This window comes from Xiphias gladius, chromosome 19 (assembly GCF_016859285.1).
Source record: "Xiphias gladius isolate SHS-SW01 ecotype Sanya breed wild chromosome 19, ASM1685928v1, whole genome shotgun sequence".
NCBI lineage: Eukaryota > Metazoa > Chordata > Actinopteri > Istiophoriformes > Xiphiidae > Xiphias > Xiphias gladius.
Genome location: NC_053418.1, coordinates 30,092,203 through 30,116,857, shown reverse-complemented (window position 1 = coordinate 30,116,857; position 24,655 = coordinate 30,092,203). Strand labels below are relative to the sequence as shown.

At 38.0% G+C, this 24,655-nt stretch overlaps 1 protein-coding gene across 2 annotated transcripts in view; it reads right to left on the bottom strand.

The window, feature by feature from the left end:
- The window catches only part of mamdc2a (MAM domain containing 2a), a 56,367-nt gene extending 32,041 nt beyond the window's left edge, over positions 1-24,326 (bottom strand). For both annotated transcript variants that reach the window (XM_040155069.1, XM_040155070.1), the window contains exons 1-6: positions 24,081-24,326; positions 23,764-23,889; positions 10,739-10,989; positions 7,392-7,476; positions 7,123-7,260; positions 4,352-4,608 (exon numbers count right to left, since the gene is read on the bottom strand). In XM_040155069.1, the coding sequence (XP_040011003.1) occupies positions 4,352-4,608; positions 7,123-7,260; positions 7,392-7,476; positions 10,739-10,989; positions 23,764-23,889; positions 24,081-24,108 (885 nt within the window). In that variant the 5' untranslated portion in view covers positions 24,109-24,326. The remainder of the gene's footprint in view (positions 1-4,351; positions 4,609-7,122; positions 7,261-7,391; positions 7,477-10,738; positions 10,990-23,763; positions 23,890-24,080) is intronic.
- Positions 24,327-24,655: the final 329 nt, after the last annotated feature.

The following is a 24,655-nucleotide window of genomic DNA, read 5'->3' as shown; positions in this document are numbered from 1 at the left end:
GGCTATTTATTGTACAGTTATACTACTAACGAATACTGAGATGTCTACAGATGAAATTTAATGATTAAATTATTATTCTACAACAACCCAGTCATGAGCAGAAAAATGATGGCTTGCCTACTTTGAGTGGTGCTGATGGTCTTGAGATTTTCTTGGCTGGAACTCCAAAGCAGTTGGTGTGGAAGTCGATAACCTTTTAGACCGAACTCCGGGTGGATCCTCCCTGTTGCATCACAGGTTGCCTAAGCAACAGGTTCTGCATGTGCTCTCAGCTGTTCAGCTCTTGAAAGTCTGCCAGCAGACTTTTCTCCTTTGGCACTATTGAGCTCTTAGTTAGGCGGTCTTGGGAAGGCATGCAGCCGGCATGCCTCTTAAATGTTGATAATGGAATAATGCGCTGTAGTATACTTAACTTTCATTAGATAACTTTAGAAGGGATGGCGTGGGCCAGATGACACCAAAGCTTTCAAAAATGAAATTTCAAAAAAGGAAAAGTTACTTAGAGAGCATTAAGCGAAAGAAATAACAAAATACATGAGGACAAAAATGACAAGAGCAGTACAGAAAGGAAAACAATTGGAAAACGGTAAAAATGGCAAAAAAGTGTGCACAAAACAATCCAGCTGTTTTTATCTCCCAAAGGGCCAGGCGTGTGTCTTAGAGGCAGTACCAATCATCTCCCTCCACTGTTTCAACCAAAGAAAAAAGTAATTCCTCTGTAAAACTTTTGAATTGTTTAATATCGAGTTTACACGCAACACTCGCACATCCATCTTCCAACATCCCCCATTAAAACATTAAACAAGACGATATATAAAACTAATTTTGCTATTAATGATAGAAATCGAACAATATAAGCGTGGAATCAATAACGGTACATTATTCAAAACCTTCAACATAATACAAGTGATTGATTGACCAAACAAAAGAATAAATAGTTCCTAACACATTGTAACAGTGTGAGGAAGAGTTCACACTTTAACAATAATTTCAGTCCTTTTCATGTTACCTTCTTTGGGAAGTAACAGTCAAATATCAATCAGAGATGAGGTGTTATTGTGGTAGAATGAACCTCTTTTCCTTCTGCGGAGATTTAGATTTTTTACTTCCCCCATTTGCCTTTTGTCCATTTGTTCCTGCAAAACACTGATATGACTGTGTAGGACATACATTTTCTTATTTTTAAGGTGATTAAGCAAGAGTTTCTTCTCAGATTACCTCAGTTAAATATGAATTATGTGTGTGGAGGCTAATGTCTCATTAAAGTTCTGTTAAACTGTGATGGAGGTCATGATACCAGTAGCTGAGGATGGCTGTCAGAGAGACAACCCACAAGCTATTTATTTTTTGATTAGCTCCATCTTTTCAGTCTCATTACTACCAACTTTGCATGTACTGCTGCCAGTATATGCTGCCTACTATGGACCTTTAGTTTAACTTTAGTTTGACTAAAGGTCCTTAGTAAAAGTCTAAGGACTTACGTCTAAAGTGTCTTCATTATTCTTGTAGCTGCCAGGTGGAATAAATGAGAACTGTGGAGAATAACAGCCTTAAGTAAATCTATTGTGTCTGTGCACCAGGCAGTATGCAATAATCAAACAAGCATCAGCTAGCTGTCCACAAAGGTCTACTGTACAGTTCATCCAAATACAGAGGAGCAAATGACTGATTTTCCCATAGTAGTTCTCTTGAAACAATGTTGTCCCCCAAGGTATGAGGAGCTTTCAAAGTCACCAGGGTTCTACAAGATTTTACAAACAATAAAAAGACAACAGCTTTAGTTCGCTTGTGGCACCGTGCATGTACAATTCATAAAGGCAAAAAATGTTTTCCTACAGAGAGAACCCTGCTCATCACGTTGCCTAGTGTCAAAAACAGGATAGAGGTCAACCTCCTGTTGCTGAATGTTTTCATGAAGTTCACACGTGAGAATGTGCCATCCGACTTCCGCTTTCAAGGGGGGGCTGACCTTCTTTGGATTTGGTTTGATTTAATTTCATTACTGCTTAGTTTTCAGTTATTGTTGTTTTTGTTGTAATAAATTTATATAATTTATTGTATAGTTTATATTATAGTGTATTAGTATATTGTAAATATTTGTAAATGCACTGTAAATAATTATTTTTGGTCACACCTCTGCTTGTTGAAAGAGTAGCTTGGTGATACAGAGAGCTCAGGGCATTGTCTTTTGGCTTGTCTGTGGACTGGAGTCAACCTCTCTCCATGCTGTACCATCCATGCTGCTGCTTCCATCAAGTCTACTTCCCATCTGTAAGTTGTGTGCCTTGTATCAACTAAAAATCTTCAGTAAAAAAAAAACTGAAAACCTGTTGGGATACTGCTCTTCATTTCTCCACTCTATACACTTCTGAACTAAGGGTTTTTTTCACCAAAACCCATATAGTCCTCCTTGAGGTTACAACACCAAAATATTTATGCCTCAACATAAATCACATTCCTCATGGATCAGCTCTGTCTGTGCTGAACGATCCCTTTCGGCTTTGGGAGGACAAACTGCTCACATTACCTGACAAGTGCGAGAGCACAAGAGCAATAATGCATGTGTTATTGCATTTTTCTAATAGTATTGAGTTGGTAGTGTGTAGAGGAGCAGCTGTTGCTGGTGGCTAGTAGTAGCCCAATATTACCCGATTGCTATTATGTTCTGTGCATTTTTTTTTGGAGGGGGGGTGCTTTCAAAATTATTTTAACCATTAACACCCGAAAGAATTCAGAAAATGTATGAAAACATAAACCGATGCATGAAGTCTAACACAAACAGACCCCATGCTCCATTCAAAGTCAGTCCCAGTCAGTTGTCCTAAACTTTTAACAAACAACCTGCTCGTGTTGATGATGTTTTTAAGTGTATTTTATTTTTTATGCTGTAGGACCAAACACACAGTCAGCTCAAAAAGGCCAAGTGCTGCACACCACAAATCCAGCATCAAGCTAAACCTCCCCCCAACCACCAAGACAACCGCTTCCTCCCTCTACGAATTCAAGTCCATCACGGTCTTTTATCAGCAAGATCCCAATACACATCATGCATTCCAGGGCGTCTATTATCAGCAGTGTGTTTTACAATACCTGACCCTGACACCATCTGGAGGCAAGAAGGTGCAACCAAATGCCACCATTGCAAAGTAAAGGGACAGAATTTATGCCCGAAAGAAAAAACAGACATGGGAAATTGTGTTTTGAAAGCCACAGCTTACCAGCACCTAAGGGCCATCTTTTTCTCCAGCTCAAATTCTAAAAGGCATAATGGGACCGATGACTATAGAATCTCAAATTAAAGAGATCTGGTAACACTGACAGGACAACGGATCCAGTAAAAGCACACAATCACAAATACACAAACGCTCTTTCCTCCTCTGTTATGTTGACCAAAAAGACTTTCATACAACTTAAGGAAAAGCATCTATTCTCTCAAATGTTAACTTTGATATGTTTTTCTAACATATGTAATCATATGTAATATTCAGAGTTTATGTAGCATGACTCAATTCAATCTAATTAGTTTGCATGTCACATTTTATGAATATGTCAGTGGCAATAATGATATATATATATATATATATATATATATATATATATATATATATAGTTCTTGGTTTCATTTTAATCTCTGGAACCTTAGGAGTCCATCTCTGTATTTAGCAGGATAAATGAATGTATAGTTTATTTTCTTTCAAAGTTGCCTCAAAAGTAGCAGGAAAGAATGGGTCTATCTGAGGATTGGCATGCAATTAAATTTGGTATGCGTAATATTCTGATTAATAATCCCCAAATTTTTTTATTGTGCTAATGTCCAACAATGCGATTGCAGAGTCCAAAGTTATACAGTTCACTGTTAAAAACCAAGGGAAACATAGTGTGGAGACATTGAGCTACATTTTAACTCTATGGTAGTATTTCAGGAAAGGTCAATAAATATTGTGATAATACCATTTCCCGTTATATTTTTGGCCACAATAATTGTAGTGTGAAACCAGCACACCCCAACTTTGACCTACTGCATTAACTGTAGTTGTGCATACTTGCAGTGTCCCTGTGCAATGAGGGGTGTTAACATTTTATCTACTTTGAAATTAAAATAAATTGGTTTAGAAAATCTGAATGAAATGTTGGGTTGTTTCCAACCTGTCTGATTGTCAGACTGATTGTGTCCCATTGGATTTCTTCTTAGTGATGTCACAACTTGGATAGAAATAATCAACAAAGAACAAAAATAAGACCCACTTTGGAATAAAATGGAATTACCCTTTAAACCTTTTTCATTTCAGTCCAAACATCATATGAAACTGACCATCTCACTGTAACTGTGCATGCTAGCTCCAATACTGACCTCCAACGGATGTGGGGCCTTGATGTCAACGTTGACCAGAGTCCAGCCAGTAGTAGCATAAACCTCTGGCCTCCAGATCTCTTCATAGTGCCCCAGCTGGTCTCTGGTGAAAACTAAGAAGATGTTTCCCCTCTCCTGGTCTCGTTGGTAATAGAAGGACAGGCAGCCAGCCATTGATACTGTTGTGACGGGTGAGGTCAGCTTTGCCACTTCCTGGAAGTGTTTGGCATACACAGAGTCCACATACATGTAGTGGCCTGGAGCAACGAAGATAAAGATGAGGTGAAGGTACATGGTTATGGGCTGATACAGTAACATTTATAGGATGTGAGTGGCTTTAAAGGTTGTCACAACACTGTGCAAACGAAAAAGATATTTATGACTGGATGTCACAGTAACACTATGACTCATGCGTAGTGAATCACAAACACCTCGATCAGTGTTCTGTTTTTGTTACAGGCTGCAATGAGCACTGACTATGTTATTGCTTTTAAGTATATTAAGCAGAGGTGGATAACCACAAGCCACAGAGTTCAACACCAACAGCTAGATCTTGGATGTCTTAAACCATATACAATTAAATCTGGTGATGCAGCTGAATGGAAGTCACACTGTATTACTGTGAGAAATCAATTACACATTCTATCTCTCTCTGAATCTACACTAACTTGCCAATTTATTAGGTACACATAGATAAAAGTAATGTAGTCTAATACAACAAGCCTCCAATAAATCCTCCTTCATGAGGATTTTAATGTTCAGTTTTTATTGAATCTTTTTGAAAGAGTTGATGATTTATTGTAATGGCCATTTTGGAGGCTGTAATTTGTGGTGCTGTTGAAGTGTACTTGGTTATACTGAGAAGTGTTCCTAATTTTTTGTCCATCACATGTATATGAATTAAGGTTGACAAAATATTAGGAACACCTCTCAGTATAACGACAATAAAAAGTCTATAAAATTTGTAATTATGTAAATTAGATGGAATACATCAGTGGGATTTTACCTGTTTTAAGTCCAAGTTTAAGTTTATTTAAATTTAAGTGCTTTACAGAGTAATAAAAATATATAAGTAATACAATTATTTGATAAGAACACTTGGCTTGATATGAAATCAAAATTAGGCATCTTACAAATCCTCAATGTCAACATAAACCACATGTTGCAGAAAATCCAGAATCACAACAATGCTGCAGTGCTGGACTGTGAATAACTTAAGATAAGACATTGGGCGTTGGTGCATGACTAAGGTGGGAGGTAGTCAAGTGGACTGACAGTCATGGAGATGGACAACAGAATACATTACATTACATAAAAGATGATGTTACACAAGTTTATGTGGACAGTGATCTGCATAAACCCTGAGACATGTAGGGACTTCGCATGCCTGAGGGCATCTTTATATAGTCTCACCATGCAGCAAGGACTCACCATTAGTGCGCTTTGTTTGTTATGCTTGATTAGTACTAGCTGTATGGTTAATACTTTGTGTAATAAATCCCTTTTATAATTTGATAAATGGCAGTGATTGCTGTTCTTTTTGTAATATTATCTAAAGTCATCCTCTGTCAACAAAGTACTTCAGCTGTCTTAATTATGTTGTTATTTCACTAGTGTTAGAGATCTGGTTGTAAAATAATTCTAACTGAAATTCAAACACCAATAATTTTTACTAGATTTTTCATTTATTTTAATCATTTTAATTGTTAATTAAAATTTCAAAAATTATGGTTGAACATTTATGAGACTTATGATTTTATGAGACTGATTTGAATATCCTGGTTGCAACTTCAGGCAGCTGTTGAAGATGGAGAATTTTCCCAACAACTACTGAAGTCCACACTTCTAACTGGAGAATTAGCACTGTCACGTGATTTATTTCATGTTGATAATAAAAAAAAATTTTTGAGAAACTCCTCTAGCTCCTTCAAATATCAGACCATGCAGGTATACAGCATTTTGTACAGTCAAAACTGTTCCTTCGCTTCCTCATATCTAGAGCAAAATTCACACTGTGCCTACTGGGCCTTTCAGCTGAAGCAGTCAGACCTCAGTACTGTGCAGCATACTGCAAAATAATAAGCAGTTGGGAGCTATAGCCATAAACGGCTAACCACACTGGTGACCAATGAAAGCTGTATATTTAGCCATTGTTGGAAAAAATGTGCATTCAGAGATTTTGAAACATTAAACATAGAAACCAGTGGAGAGGAAAGATTATGCTGCAGTGATGGCTTGAAAAAGTTTCTGTGGACATTTTGATACTTTTTTACAGTTAAACTCGGTTGCTGTTGGAATCAAAGCTTAACTTACATTTCTATTGTATAGTATATTCCCCAGCAGAATCAAAGTGTATATTATGCACACATTAGACCAAGTGAGTATAGTTCTAGTTTAAATTCAAACTGCTATTTCAGATTCTGTTTCATTATGGCTTTTAATGTTTCATAACTACTGTTTTATTATATTTTTGGGGTCCAAAAACTGGTAACCCCCTATACCCACTATAGTTTCAATGGCTGTATGAGGGTTAAGACTTGGTTTTAGTGTTCAGGTTGGAATCAGGTTTAAGGTAAGGGTTAGGTGTTCAGTTGTGATTGTTAAGGTTAGGGTAAACGAATGCTAGGGAATGCATCATGCCTGACGGGTCCCCATAAATATAGTAAAACAAGGGTGTGTGTATGTGTGTGTGTGTGTGTGTGTGTGTGTGTGTGTGTGTGTGTGTGTGTGTGTGTGTGTGTGTTTGTTGGTGGGGGGGGGGGGGCATATACCTCTCTGGTTATTGTTGGTGTGGTTTTCAAGCTGGTTAGACTCAGGTTCTCTTGCCATACTCCCCCAAACGTACCAGTTGACATTTGGGTTCCAGCTGTTACTGTAGCCACACATGTGATGCTCCTCAAAATTACACTCTGGTAACAGAGTGCAAAGACAGCCATTAATTCCTTACTCAGTCTTACATATTTTGTATGAATAAATGAAGTTTCAGATCAGATCATACATCAAAGGTGAAACATCGCACTTGATATAAAGTGACACTGACCTATGCAGTAACCAGGAACAATGTGAATTTCAAAGATGGCCAAGCTGTTCCCTGAGCCACGTTCAGGTCGACCTTCCAGCAAAATCTGTGGAGGAAAAAATAAACCACTTTCCAACAAACTGTGCCTGAATGCAGCCACCAACATTGCATCATGTCGCATTATGTCACACCAAAGTCACCTCACATCAAGTTGCAATTACAGTAAATTATATTACACATTACTTGACACCAAAATCATGTCAAGTCACATAAAAATTATGACTAGTCATGTCCCGTTTTCACATCAGCTCAGGAACAATGTGAATTTCAAGTCATATTACATCAGAGTCATATCATGTTACGTTACATCACACCATTGTAACATCACTATGGAGAATCATTCAGGGCACATCGCACATGTGAGCTTAGATTCATACATGTACATGTTTTCTCATCAAAGTACATGTGTGCACTCAACAGTCACCTCCACAATTTATGTAAGAACATTCATCTACACCTTTTCTCTTTCATTAGGTCAAATCATGTCACAACACTTTATCTATATAGCAAATTCAAAAACAACACAAATGGCCTGAATCAGATGTGCAACAGCAAGCAGCACAGATGTAGATCACACACATAATGTACAGGGTGTCATGGTGTGTGTGTGCAGGTATACAACATATACCCACCTCTGGGCAAGGAGACCTTAAAATAACCACAGATACAGAGCACATCTTGCGCTGTAAGTTTCAGACTTTTACTTCTCACGGTAAAAAAAAATAGGTTACTCATAATTCATAAATGAGTTTTTTAGACTGCTATTAAATATGATAGTATTGCAGATTTTTTACTGATGCAACATGTGTCAACATGGACCAGAATCTCAAAAGAATGTTTCTTCCATGAAGAACTTCCATGAAGAACCCAGGCTGATTTGAGAGCAAAGGGAGGCCGACTCATAGCATAATGGAAGAATGGAGGTTCCACATGAAGATGCATAATAATATTAAGACTAATAATAATATTTGTAGTAGGTGGTTTACAGTCACAGATCCAGAATCTGCAGCTCCGGAGGCAGAAATACCTGCAGAAAGCGACAGGAGGAGAGAGGAGAGAGACGAGAAAGCACAAAACTACGGGAGAGAGTAGAAGTCAGGTTAGTAAAAAGCATTAATAGGATATGAATGCATAGAGATGGAGAGGAAGAGTAGGAGAGAGGAACTTGGTGCATCATGGGAAGTCCCCCAGCAGTCTAGGCCTATAGCAGCATGACTAGGGGATGGTTCAAAGCAACTCCAAGCCAGCCCTAACGATAAGCTTTATCAAAAAAGGCCCTATCCATTATTACTGTGGTGTTCCTAATAAAGTGCTTGCTGAATACACATTCACATTATCAGGATTCTTCTAAAAAAAACAAACCTCCGTATGTAAGCGTGCCATGACTAAATGTTTCAGGCAGTGAACAGGTAGGTAGCAGTACTTTAGTCTGACTTATGAAATATTGTTCATATTTCTTATGCAAATGCATAAACATATGGACAAGGCCTGAATCGTCACATTATGTTCAATTACACATCACACCCTATTGTATCATAACATATCACATTACACATCACATTAAATCACATCAAGACATCAGCTCAAACTGTCGTCATGTCCTTAAAATGCAAATGAACACTAAATCCTAAAATTTGGTCAGCCGTTGTAAGTCTATGGAATGAACTGAGTGAATTACAAACTGTAAATGTATTCATATTTGCCCACAGACAGACAACCCTTGTAGTCTGGTCATTGCACTGGCCCATAATGCAAGTACTAATTCTACAGCTGTAAACACCAGTCTACAGCCATTCTTTAGTAACTTATGATAATTGTGCCATCCAATTACTAGTACCCACATGATGTAGTTCTGTTTTCCCGTCATACCTCAGCATGGCATGTGGAACAACCTCAGATTCTCCATTACAGAGTTTTAGGTTAATACTATGTTATACCATTCATTATTTCTTAGGTTCTGTATTCAATTTAAGAATTGTTCCTTCCAGAGAAGACTGTTACAAAAGTCAAATTTAGAATGTGGCTTAGATGACATCATTGCTTCTTTTATAGTGTTTGTGGGCCTTGGCCTCAAACTTACTCTGTATTTAAGGAGGGTTGGTGTTTTTTTTAAAATTTGGATTAGATAGCAAAACCTTATTTATATATCAATTAATTCTAATGGAAACAATCTGCTTTGAAGAAAACCAGAGAACATCAAATGCATGCATACTAAATGTGTACATACATACATAACAATTAAAAACAATGAAATTCCAAATATTAACACAACCACTATGATATCAAAGCTTATGAAATGTAGAGGAAAAAATAAACATTTTACTATCATCTACTAAGTGTATCCAATGTTATCTGGGAAAAAATAAACATTTTTACCATAATCTGCTGAGTGTATCTAATGTTATATGGTATTATATGGTGTATGAGTATTGAATTAAAACATTTACTATTGATATGTTAGTCATTATTTTACTTTTGATATGTTTTGGTCTTTTGGCTGAATTGCAGAATATGCCCTGGAATGTATCAGACACAGGAGAAATCTGGAGCCAATTAGGCCTACACACTTCTTTGAAGTAAAATGTTGTCATCAACTGCACTGAATATTGTACTGAAGTCCACCACTGCTGATCTCTTTCAGCTCTACAGTTACACAAAACCTGCGTGGAAGACATCCGTGATTTGTGGTTTTATATCCAACCATGATAAGAATGAAGGATTCTTATCAGTGTTAGAATTCTTTTAAGTGAAACTCTACAGAAGATCTTGTATAGCGAGAAAGTATTGCTGCACAGACCCCTGTGGATTTAAAGTATATTGGACTGTCAGCCACACCTGTAAAACTGGCCATACTAAGCAGTGATGCTTTGCACTATAGTGCAGTGTCTTGTGCACTCTACAAAGGGTGGGGAGAGAACATTTATACCCCTTAACATCCATATAGTTTCAGCAACTATGGAAGCACAGAATCTCAATTCAGGAATTAAAGTAGGAACCAAAAGTCCCTTTTGCACATTCCTGTTTGCATTTCCACCTCATCTGAAAAGCCATGAAGATTAAGCAAATCACAGCGGTGTTTAAGACACAATTGTCATACAGGAGTAAACAACAAAGTCAAGATGTTATTCTTTGTAATTACTTTGTATTTACAGTGGCACAACGGATATTTGAATGGATGAAAACAAGACATTTATTTTTGTCTTGGAACAAACTTCACAATGCAACAGATTAAGTCAGACGGAACAGTTACTTTATCTAAGAAACCTAACAGGAGTCACTATACTTATGGTCTTTACAGCCATCCCTACCTGGTGGGGGATGGTGGTGTTGGGTAGGTCCACACTAGCGATGAGCCAGCTGTCAGAGGCTTTGTTGGCAGTCCAGAGTCGGTAGTCAAAGTTATCACTGTATGGTCTGAAGTGGAGATGCAGGGACCCTTGTCCAGTGATCTGGTACACCAGCCTCACACAGCTCCAGTCCTGCTGGTTCAGAACTGGACTGACAAGAACTGCCTGCTCCTGGTCGTGCAAGAGGGCTGAATCCACTGTTATAAAATGCCCTGTGACAACAAAATTAAGATAAATCATATTCATATACAGTACATATGAATATTATACAGGCTGCTGTGCAGATATATTTTATGTTTTAACCACTTATCTTCCGGTGGCTTTACATAATGTAACGATAACTAAAGGTGATCATATTTACAGTTAGGGACAGAAGTGTTTGGACAATGACACAATTTTCGTAATTTTGCCTCCCCTAAATTAACCATTTAGGAATTAGAGACATTTTTAAAGTTAGACCCTCATTTTCAGAGGCTTAAAAGTAATTGAACAAACCAACATAATTATAAGTATAAGGACTGTTTTTAATACTTGGATGAAAAAACTTTGCAGTCCGCCTAAAGTCCGCCTAAAGTCTGGAACCCATGGATATCACCAAATGCTGCGTTTCCTCCCCTAAGATGCTTTGCCAGGCTTTTACTGCAGCCGTCTTCAGTTGCTGCTTGTTTTTGTGTCTTTCTGCCCTCAGTTTTGTCTTCAGTAAGTGAAAAGCAGCTCATATGGGTTGAGGTCAGGTGACTGACTTGGCCACTGAAGAATATTCAATTTCTTTGTCTTGAAAAGCTCTTGGGTTGCTTTGGCATTATGGTCATTATCCATCTGTACTGTGAAGAACCATCCCATCAGTTTTGCAGCATTTGGCCGAAGAGCCCAATACACTCAGAATTCATCCTGCTACTTTTATCAGCAGTCACATCATCAATAAACACCAGTGACTCAGCTCCATTGGCAGCCATACATGCCCATGCCATAACACTGCCTCCACCATGTTTGACAGATGATGTGGTACGCTTTGGATCATTAGCCCTTTCACTTTCTCTCTCCATACTCTTCACTTCCCATCATTCTGATACAAGTTAATCTTGGTTTCATCTGTCCAGAGAATCTTGTTCCAGAACTGGGCCGGCTTTTTAGATGTTTTCCGGCAAAGTCTAATCTGGCCTTTCTGTTCGTGAGTGTTACCAATGGTTTGCACCTTGTGGTAAACCCTCCTTGTTTACATTCATGAAGGCGTGTTTTGATTGTAGACTTTGACAATGATATGCCTACCTCCTTGAGAGTGTTCTTAACCTGGCTTCACCATGGAACAAAATCTGCGATCATCCACTTTAGTTGTCTTCCATGGTTTTCCAGGACTTTGGTGTTTCTGACCATGCCAAGGCATTCCTTTATATTTAAGAATGTACCAATTTGGCCACTCCTAAAGTTTCTGCCATCTGTCTGATAGATTTTTTTTTCTCAGTCTAATGATGGCCTCCTCCATTTGCATCGACACCTCTTTGGACCACATATTGAGAGTTCCCATGAACAGCTACCAAATGCAAATTCAAAACGGAATCAACTCCAGACCTTTTATCTGTTTAATTTGTCAAGAAATACTGAGGGAACAGGCCCCACCTGGCCAATGAATCTGATTATCAGACAATTGTCCAATTACTTTCAAGAAAGCACATACAGTCTGAAAATAAGGCACTATGTATAAAAATGACTGTAATTCCTAAACAGTTAAACCCCTTGGATTAAAGCTGAAAGTCTATAATTCAGTCACAGTTTGATGTTTTCATTTTAAATCCATTGTGCTGGCGTACAGAGGAAAAATCATGAAAATTGTGACTTGAATGTGTCATTATCTTCTGTCTGTATAATGGGCATTTGTACTTCATGGCCCTGTCCAAAGCTGATTCAACAAAAAGATCAGCCTTGACAGACAGGGGTGTCCCAGAAGAGAACATCGTAAAACTGTCAAAGAACACAGAAAGTAGTAATACATTTGCCAAATTGCCACAAAATAGACGCATAATAAGATAATTCAGTTGTGGTCATCAAGAAAAATAAATCATTAGCAACAGTTGTCACTCTTAGCCTATGTAGCATAAAACATTGCAGATATTATGAAACACTCTTTTGTTTCATGTAAGATCATTGACTGGACCAAATTCCAGCTGTAGAGCAACACAATAAGGCAAGTTTCACCTGTGCCACTGTTTGTTACTGTATAGCAAGGAGTGTATATGTGGCAAAGTAAAATTTTGTCAGGATGCTCTTGTTGTTATGTTAAACATGTTTTAGTTTTCTGTTGACCACTGCCAAATGTCCTGGTTGCATTCACTGTGAACTAATGTATTAAAAAAAACAGGATACAGTCATTTCTACTATTTGAGAGAACTACTTATTGTAATTTAGTTTTTTGTTGTTGTGGTTAAGTGATGAAAAGTCATCAACCCAGCAAGCACTGGGTGAAGGGCTCCTCCTGGAGAGATCACCTGTCTATCACAGGACTAAAACACATATAGACAAGCCCATTACCTCCTACAGGCAATTTACAGTTTCAGCTTCACCTAACTTGTATGTCTTTGGACTGTGGGAGGATACCGATGCAGACACAGGGTGAACAGGCTAACTCCACTCGGATTCAAACCCAGGACCTTCACGCCTTGAGGTGACAATGCTAACCTCTGAGTCACTGTGCCACTTAAGTTAAAATGTTCAGAGATACGCTATAATTCCATATTACCAATGTGTTTTCTGCTTACTGACTGTGCACATATACTTGATTGTCTAAAATGGTAAACCTGTCTATTTACTGAGACAGCCCCCTGCATTTGAGATCAACAACAAATCTGTTTGATAGGCTTGTCTTTTAGTTCAAGAGTCAGTGATATATTAATATGAATTAAACGTGAACTCATTCTGAATGGAAAAATATGCTCAATTCACAATAATTTAGACACTAACATAGGAAAAGTCTGAAGACATGGAGGGAGTTAAGTGCAGTACTGCAGCAATGATGATGTTTAATAGGAAGTTCTTAGTTTTTAGTTCCCATGGTAAATGTTGCTCCAGGTGAGTCTTGAAATAGCCTCAGCAATGCTCTACAGTGTAGTGTTATATATGGTAAGTACAGAGTGCTAACAAACTGCACCACTGAAGATCAAGAAAAACAGGAGGAACAACAAAACGAAGGAAACAAAAATGTATTGAGATGAACAATAGAAAGGTAAAGTGTCAAATGCACATTAGAGATGTATCACAGCTTTGGATATGTGTCTAACTTGCTGGCCATATTATGAATTTAAAGAGAGACGATGCCTTTTCTGAGGTAAATATGTAAAGACTGAAACCCTAAAGTGAGCTTCCATCTTCCCTTTGAAACAGCTGAGTCTTTTTAGCCATTCATCCAAGTCTAAGAGCAGAAAATTCAGCAATTCAGTGGATATAAACAGTGTTTATGGAGAGATGGTTTAAGTGCCCTCAGTTCTAAATCAGGTTGGGGAAGGGAAGCAGGGGGATTTACAGTTCCATCTGTAATCCCTTATATGGTCAAATGAAGTTCATCGAGAATCTTAGTAGCAGGGGAAGTTTTTGAGAAGCAGTAAGCCTGCCTGCTTCTCCATGGCTCATACATACCAGTATATGCAGAAAAGACAATATAAGGCTGCAGTCACAGTGATCAGCAGACTGACATGACTGGATCTCCCTTGCAGTCATACACTGTAATCAGCCATTTTATTCACTGAATGTATCAATCACTCTCTGAATCTGGCATCACTGAACTACACCTAAGAAACAATCTTGAAGGATCTTAATGGACACAGTACTCATTAAGTCTAATTTTACTATAGTCTAATTTTGTAAATTTAATGTTATGAGGTAACACAGTGCAGACCTCTAAAATCAAACTGCACGTACGATGCATTATTACGCAATGGTCAACAATGTATAACTGTGCCAAAAATGTTTGCAGACTTGATGTTAACTGGATTACAGAACTGAGCAGCCCATTGATTTTCATACTGCACATACAGTATATAAATAGAAGAAACCTGTCTCCTAGAAACCATGTTTATATACAACTAATTTGCAACAGTAAATACATTTTGTGACATAATGCTGACTGAATCACATTTTTTAATCAGCATCAGGAAATGTTGTTAATTATATATTTGGTGAGTAACAAATGGTTATGAATTTACTGTTTGTTGACTAAGAAAAACACCACTAGAACCCACCAAACTTATCCTTTAAATAATGACAAAATAATAATTACTTTGACAGTGCATTTGTGACTAAACTTGCTAATATGGTAAAGCAGAATTAGCATGGACAGTCACAGGTCGCCACACTAAAATAGAAAACCAAGACGTTCCTCCCACCCCCAGTATTTTTAGGGCAAATAACATAAGTCACATTTCAGTGGATAAAATGTCCTTATTTAATATCTGACCAATATCCTACCGGTATTACGTACAAGAAAAGGGTGTGTTTTTGGCAATTCAGTGGTGTGCACAGCACACCTGTGTTCTGTCATATTTCTTTCACTTTTTGTGGAAGCACATTTAACTGCACAGTCTTACCAGTTAAACCATTAGTCTCATGGTTTTTTCAATGTGAGTTTTAAAAATTGTAAATATCTATGGTATGTCAAGCAATGTTTCAAGAGTCTGAACAGCCTCTTTATTAAATTGGATTAGTAATCCAATTTAATCCGTGTTTCCCTCTCAGATTGTTCAAAATGTGTTAAAATACAGCACATGGCCCTTGCTTAGATTCTGTTTTTATTCAGCTCAAATTTGACATTATTAATAGTGCAACAAACAAAGTATTGCGTTGCAATTAAAGGCCTGAAGGTACAATAATTATCAAAATTGGGCATCAGACAGACAATTAAGTCCATAAAAATTCCAGGGTGCAGTTTAGTCCTAACTTTTCTGTGTAACCCAACGCCACAAAATACATTAAATGTAAAGATAATTCCAAGTTTTAATTTTAACTCTTAAGAAAGATATTACAAGTCAATTGTCATTTTGAGCATACCTTATTTCATTCAAAACACTTTTCAAACAAATTTCAGGACAAAAGAAATCAATCTAATCTTTTAACAAAAATGTTCTCACAAAACCATCTCCGTACACACTTTAGTTCATTCACGTTTTAGAAAAATAAAGAAAACATTTCATCAAAAGAAAGATTTTAATGTCCCATAACTATCATAACTTGTTCTTAAGCTGTCCTCAGATATATCAGTGTCTTAAACAAGAGTTAATTGTCCAACATGTCCCAAAAAGCAGTTACTGATGTAATTCAAAGGGTTTTTCTTTGAGTGTGTGGGTGTTTAGGAATTAAATTTCAAATTTATGAGACTGGAGTGTGTATGGACAGGAAGAATGATTCCAGGCTGGGAGAGAGTTAGTGTGCAAATATGGCTTAATATCTCTTTGTAAAGGGCTAATGAGGAAAAAAAGAACAGTATTTCTTGGTTGGAATTTGAGAGATTTTAAAGAGGGCAGTCACCAGCATTAGAAGCCACAAGTGTCACCAAATTCAGTCAAATTATCCAATACTATGATTCTCCAGGCAATGAGCAGTTCCGATCAACCATCAGAAGAGAAAAAAGGTAGAAAAGAATAGTCAAACTCACTCTTGGTGCTTGGCATCAACAGTCGTTAGTCTGATGCAGGACACTTTACTCCACTAGAAAGCTTGCAATTACTTAATATAAACTAGAATCAAAGCCGATGTTTCAAATAATATGGGGGAGAGGTTTATAAAAAATACTATATTATTCATGGTCGCTGCCCAGTTACACAGCGGTGGGGCTGCCACCCCACACTTAACTCATAGCCTGCGTTGTATCCCGATCGTAGTTCAGTTATAAAATCCTAGAGCACAATGGAGCGTCTCTTCTGTGTGGCTGCTGACAGTGCTATAAGACAAAGTGTGAGCACACTGGACATCAGTGGAGGAAGCAGTGCCAGAGTCTGGTTCATGAGTTGTTTAGTCATTTTCAGTAGTAATCATAGCACCAATGCTGGGGACACTGAAGGGGTGAGTAGAACCGAGTGTGATGGAACAGTGATCTGCATGGTACTGCTTTGGACTAAGGGGCTGTCCTGAATGACTTGTCTCTGCTCTCCTTTTCCATCTCCTTTCTCCATTTCCATTACAGTTACATTTGCAGTCAGGTCATTCTGAGACTAGAATAGGTTTGTACAGGTTCGTACAGATTAATATTGGGGGCTCGTGAAGAACTGATGCTTTTGACAACCCTATGTTCAATGTTACGGTTTAATTAATGTGTTTTAATGTTTAATTTAAAAATGATCCCTTCAATTCCATCAATATTTATTGAAGATTTCTGGCCAAGATGTGAGCAAGGCGGTTCACAGTGAAAAAATAAACTTGGCAGTGTCTTCTGGTGGATAATTTATGTAATGATGATACAATGCAGCTGACCTTTCAGCCTGCTGTTTAGCGCCCATCAATGGCTGCAGAACGTCTGTACAGCAACAGGTTATGGTTTCATCAGCTTTTTCGACACGTTTTGGACAGTCTGTTTTGTATAAATCCAATGGCTTACACCTAAACTGGAGGGGAACTAGGAAACCAATGTCAAACTTTATCAAATATATAGCTTTTAACTCTTTCTGACTCACATCCCAGCATGACCCTATAAACCTCACCTGGTCTCTAATCCCACCCACTCTTGTTAGAGAGGGTCCTGCTTTTCATGATACAACCCAAAATGAAATTGGCCTAGGCCCAGAACATCCATACTCTACTGATAACCACTTACTCCACAAGTATAGTCATATCCCTGTCATAATTAGTGATATTGTATGTTAAACAAAAGAACCACAACTTTGGAAATCAGAATAATAATTAAGCCCTCCTTTTTTCCATCACCTGCCATTTCTGCCAGTTCTTCAATGCGATGGGCTCTTCTCAATATGAGATCACTTGTTACCAAATTTTTAATGCAGTGATGTTATTCTTTCAAACAATCTAGATCTCTTCATGATCAAAGAATCTTGGCTGTTACCAAATGATCATGTTCCCCTACTTGATGCTAGCCCACCTGGCTATTGTTTTTTAATCCAACCAAGACAAACAGGCAGGGGGTGGTGGGGTCATACCTTTATATAAAAATAATTAGGAATGCTCCAGCACTGATCTGGGGTTGTTTAGCACCTTTGAAGCACTTCCCTTCCTGATAAAAGGAAAATCTCCTTGTCTATGCTTGGTAATACAGTGCATTCAGAAAGTTTTAAGAGGAGGAGAGGAGAGGAGAAGAGAGGAGAGGAGGTGTGTTTGTGGAGTATTCTATAGTCTTAAGTGGCACTAATATTAACAGAACATTTCATTTTAAGTTGTCAACATACTGAAGTCAGAAACTGGCCGGGAGATGCTATTAACAGTCCAGAGAGGGAGATCTGGAGTATTAGCTGTGGTGGTCTGTGGGACAGCAGTGAAGTCCTGACAGCTCTCCACCTCCATCCATCCCTGTCTTTATGTTTATTCTATTCCAGCAAAGCCCAACGTCTTTGTCTGTGATGTCTGTGTTAAGTATAAATAATCACCTAGGACATCCACCCTGGTTTTAACCACAAATTCTGCCTTGGGTTATTTTTTTGGTGCAGCCTCCTCATCTTAAGCCCACATTGCAATGGCAGCCAAATCGAAAACACTACCATGGTCCCATCTTCTTTTTTATGAGCTTGTTTATTGCCACAGTGAGTGTAGTCTATCACCATTTCCAAGACCAGACTGGTGGCTGGAGCTCATTCCATTTCAGTCTGGTTAGTGGTTTGGTGCACACCACACTGGGTCTCTGCTTCAGTTTGGGGTAGAGCTCTGTTTTCAGTATCACAGGGAATTTGCAGCATACTAGCTACAGTTAGTACACACGGAAAGCTAAAGGCTGAGTTGGAAGAAAGATGGCACACACAATGAACAGTGCTGCCACTTATCTTAACAATGGGAACATAAACTGTGCTGACAGATGATCATAAACAGAGGGAGCTGCTTTGGGACACTCTGTGGCTTGATGCACACAGAGGAGCAGCCAGCAGAAAACAAGACAAAAGGAGGAGTTGATCGGAATTTCTGGCGCTGTATGTGGAAGATGGTGAACCCTTCTATAATGAAGGAAATCATTCAGCACATTTTACAGTGTAAATTACAATAGTAACAGTGTAATTACATACGTTTGTCAATTTCAAGTAAGGCCAACTTTAATTGCCTAGTTATCACATTTCTGAATTCATATATAATATGAGAAAAAAGACTTCTTTTCTCTAATTCAAAGAAAATGATGATATGATTCTGACAAACTATTAAGGCCACTATTGGTGAAAAAATAATCTGAGATTTAGGGAGTTTCCTCAGAAAAAAGTCATTTTAAGAATTTAGCTGTAGCCTTGTTAAAATTGATAATAATGATAATAAACTGTACTTTTTCACCGAAAATAATCACAATATCACAAACGTAAAGTTATGATATTATGAGAATAAAGCTGACATTTTACATTGAAAACAGCAAATGAAAAGAAATGTTTCAAGAATAAAGTAATAATTTTACAAAAAATGCTATAAAAGTATGCGTATAAAATTGTGCTTTAATGAGAAAAGCCATAATCCTAGAGATTTAAATTGTGATGTTAAGAGAAAATTATTTAATATTTTAAGAGTAATGCTATTATTTTATGTTACATTCAGCAAACAACAAAATTAATTCATAGTTCATATTAGATTGGGTAGTTTTGATTACATGTGTATGTTCATTCTATGAGTGTTCATATAATCAGTTACTATTTTTCAATGCATAATACTTGCATTTCTGAAAGAACGTCAGTGTCATTGTTAGTTTTTCTACTAACAGTACTGTAAAGCTTTAATGATTAGGTAGAGTGGCGCATTCATACCTTCATACCATACACCTCTGGTGTATCCAAGTGACGTATAGTTGTGTGATCTGTGCAGTTGTGTTTAAAGTAAATGTGAACATGTATGTGTGAATGACCACATTTCAAACAGCCTACCCAGACCGAATTCAGTCCCAGCACCAAATTAACCGACAGATTTTCTATCTCTCTCTGGTTTCACCTTGTGTATCCAGTTTTTAACATTTTGTATCATGTCACTCTTGTCTCCTAGCCTAAAAATTTTAAAACTACGACAGAGCCTACCTACTTCCACTGCTACCCTGCAATATTATGGTTTGGCATTCCATTGTATTTGACTCAGTGAAAGAGTCTCAGTGCAACCAAACTGCACCTTACTAACAACTGATTCTTATTGAAGGCTAGGCTAAACCTGTATTGATAATGTAATTGCACTATCATTAATAAAAAGGTTCAAAGGCTTTCACTCGCAAAAAGATGCAGCTGGTATTAATATAAAGGCTGAGTCTCAAATGATAATAAGGACAAAGTGTTGAGTTAATAGCAAACAGCAAATTAAAACAGGAGCAGCTCCAAAAAATGAGAGGCTTCTTACCAAAATACGATCAAATATGTGTATAAAACAGAATAAATTCAAAATAAAGGCCTGCTTAAAATATGAGCCCTTTTTCCAATAACCACTCTGCAGTTGAGGTAAAAAAAGGCCCTGTCCGCTACTTGAAAGTTTGCAGTAGTTGTTTTGTATCAAATGTACAGAGCAGCGATTAAGGAATTAGAAGCTTTAGAAACATTAAAAAAGGGAGTTTATCTGTGTTTAATTGATGGTAATTTTAATTCCAAACAATACACTGATTTATTCTGAAGTGCTTGTTTTTCTGTGTCACTCACACACGCATGCACACATTCACACAGACACACACACACTAATCAAATAACATAATGAGTGTGACAACCACACAGCTTACAGCAACTTTCCTTTCTAAAGAACTCAGAAAACTTTGGATAAACATCCAGTGACAGTTTACATTTCCTTAGTAACTCACATTAGCCATTGCTCAAATGCAAATCTGACAACTGCACATACTGAGGAGGAGCTCATAAAAAGTATTCAATCCCTCTTCATCACTCAATATTTTAACGGTAAGGAATACATTTTACTGATATTGCTTGACTCCAAAAATAAGCCGCTAAAGTGACATGATAACTGTTTGAGTAGCACAAGACATATTGAGACAGCAGGCAGATGAACTCAGACATCTGGTTTGAGGTTGTGGTCAACATCCTTCTCTAGTCCAGCTTTATGAGATTAGTAGTTTTGTTAATCATTCATAAGTAATGATGTTGCAGATGTGTCTTTGAAACATGAAGAACAGCCAGGCATCCTATGAAAATGCAGTTGATAATGCTGGCATTGTGGGAAACCAGTGAGGAATCATTTTATTGTCACAAGTGAGTTCTACTGAAAAGGAAACAGCAGGTAACACCATGTGTGTCAGAGGAGACACGTGGCTATCAATAACGTCCTCAGGACAGTAGTGCAGTTAGGAGCGACACGGACCACACTGTGAGGGCAACTATTCAGTCCAAATTGAAAGAAAAAAAACAGACAGAATATAGTCTGTTTCAACTTGGAAAATTCTAAGTCATGACTATGAATGTGAAAATGCAAGTCTGCAGCCATCTGTTATAATGTGTTATTATTATATCAAAGTATTATCAGCAACGAATGTCAACCTCTGGCACTGAGTCCATCGACAGGATATCCTCAAAGAGCTGTTTTATGACAGGAAAGCCCTGGTTTTGTTTTATTATCCATCTCGGTGAGTCTTAACTGACTCAAAAGCATACACACACACGCACACGCACACACACACACACACACACCTTTGTTCCACTCTACCCATAGGGACAATCACTGACATAATGCATTCCCTAGCCCCTTACTCTAACCTTAACCGTCACAACTAAATGCCTAACCTTAACCCTTACCCTAACCTAAACCTAATTCTAACTTGAACCCCGAAAAACAAAGTCGTAACTCTCAAAAAGCAGTCTATATCTGTGGGGACCTCAATTTTTGTCCCCACCGTGATATGGGTCCCCATGGGTTGGTGTGCATACAGGTGTAAAGGTCCCCACCAGGATATAAGAACAAGCACACACAAACACACACACATGCAGTCACACTCAGAATCTTTGTAATTTAAAAATGAATGTCTCCCTCTATTAATTAAAACAAACTGGCTTAAGGTGCCAAGGTACTTAATGATTTCTCTGCTTTTTTGTTAATCATCAGTTAATGGTTTTCCAGCTGTACTGAAACCTGGTGTTTTTAGTGTAATGATTACTGATTTGTCTGATTTGATTATTTATGATTACTGGGTTACAAAATGATTTTATATAATCTGCTACACTAAATGTACACTAAATTACTTTTTTCTGATCTTTGTTATCTTGTGATGTACTGCATAGTTTCGCTCCTTCACGTGTTTGTAGAATGTATATAGTCCTCTTTTCAGTCAATGTGTGAATTTAATTTGCAGTCTTTAATTTTACCAGTGAACTGCACACACTGTATTTGTGCACAGCTCCAACAGAGCAGGTACTTTCAGTAATTATTTTGAATCTTTCAACTTGGCAATATTTAGCTATAATTAGCTAATTTTTGTGTTTTGTATGCACTTGTGATAATATAATATTTTCTACACTGTGATCATTTTGCATATAGCTGACATTTTTAATTTAAGCAAATCACCAAACTGCATTTCATCTGGGAGATAAAAATAAATTGGTCCTGGTCCCGGGACCTGATCAGTTTGTGCATCATATAAGCACCAGACAGTTGTATATCTCATTACAGTAGAGACGTTATTGCACGCATTATATGACTAACCTAACACTTCTGATCAACCATTGAAAAAAAAAAATATCGATCAAACATGCTCTTAGAGTGTGTTGTTTCCTAATCTAACTTTATGCACATTATACACAGTGACAGTCTTTCCTGAAATATTAATTCCACATCATCTGCCATTGAAAGCATATTTGTGGCTCTATATAAAAAATTTGCAGTGCTATATATTAATATTTGGGGTAATGTATATTTTTGCCTCTCAGAGAGCAACAGTTTCCTCCAGAAGGTCAGTGTGAACTCTCCTCCCAACTCATTGAACGGTCAGCTGATTTTACAGGACAAGGGCCTTTGATGTAATTGGGTGTTATTGGAGCGAACTCCACCTACCAGTTGAACAATATTTTATGATTAGAAATAACAGTCACGCAGTCTTTTGTGGTGGGAATGGCACATTATCAGATCTTGCTCAGAGCGCGTCCTAGAGCCATTACTGGTATACTCCACTCACCAATTGGCAAAATCCCCCAAATTTCCAGAAAAAATAAAAAGAACATGGCTTCTGTGTCCTGAAAGGTAGTTATGATGCTGATGAGGAGTCATGGGTCAACACACATCAGAAATGCTCACAAACCACTGACTTACTTATCTCTTGTATGCTGGTTTGTGGTTACATTTCACTACTCTCTCGTTGCCTCTTCTCTTCTTCATTGCTTATATCAACATTAAAAGCAATAATTCATTGTTCACTCTTACATCTGGCTCAGACCTGTTGCAGTGGCCACTGTCTAACTGGCCAAATCAGTTCAGAAAGTGTATGTTTAATGTTATTTTTCAATTTGTTTAATATTTCTACATGTTTAAAATTTGACTTATAAGTGGTTACAGAATATCTGTCGCCTGGTTCTACACAAGAGTCACTTACAGGCCATACATACAGTGGGGTCCGAAAGTCAGAGACTGTCTCAGAATGTTGGGACCAATTTCCTATTCACTTGAATGGGAAAGTTGGTTCAGGAATTTGGACTTTTGGAACCCACTGTATGTATGGCCTGTAAGTGACTCCTGTGTTCAACCAGACATTGGAAAGTGGTCTAAGATTTTTGGACGCCACTGTACGATTACAAATAGGTGGGTTTCATCATGGTATATATATCAATGGCAGTATGAGTAATACTGCAGTATTCCCAGCATTTTTATTCTGTTAGTATGCAGAGCTCATGATGACACTGTACCTTCTTCATTCATGCTCCAGCTGCCATACTCTGGGTCAGACGTGTAGCCACAGGTGCCCAGCTCAAAGTTGCAGGACCCGGGCAGCAGCCGCTGCTGCGCCACGAGGAATCCGCACAGTAGCAGCACTACACGAACAGAAAGAGACAAGCATCCATGCTGCAGAGTTGATCTATGCACAAGGTTGTTAGCTTTTGTGGTTGCACAGAAAAACACAACTAACAAGACCAAAGTTAGAAGAACACATTTATGGCACGTGTAGAATCTGGGTGCAACTTTCTGCGTTTTGGCCTCAAAGTGAAATTATTTAATTATTTACCATGAAGAGTAAAGCAGACGCTGCTCATCGTATCCGCCGCTGCAGAGTTTGAAGATCTCTCGTTAAATTATACGTCGTCCCCAAAGAACTACAGCGCCATAAGCTCGTACACACCTTCACTGCTTGACTGGTTGTCTTTCACATGTTGTAACAATGTCAGCAGGAGAGGTGGAGTGTTTATCCGGGTGGTTGAATGGATGTCCTGAAGGCGGGAGGGAGAGGCGGCGGTCCAGGTCACTGCGCCTCTCCTCCTCTATCTGCTCCTCTGCTCTGTCATACTTACAACCAGGGCCGGACACAGAGAGATTCAGGGCCTTTATGGAATTCCCCCTCAACCACCCATGAACAAACAGTATTTATGGGTTCAAATAAGAGTCGATAAAAGTCTTACCAAAGTTACCAAAGAGTAAAGCATGTCCTAGCAAGCTTTTTGTGGCTTTATTTGTCAGCAGGAATTCCTCATGACATTCATTCTGTTGCATGTTACATGGTGAAATGTAGGACCAGAGCAAGCAGAAATTACTTATGAGACAAATATTGGTTCAAATGAGAGCCAATAAGTTTATTCAATAATT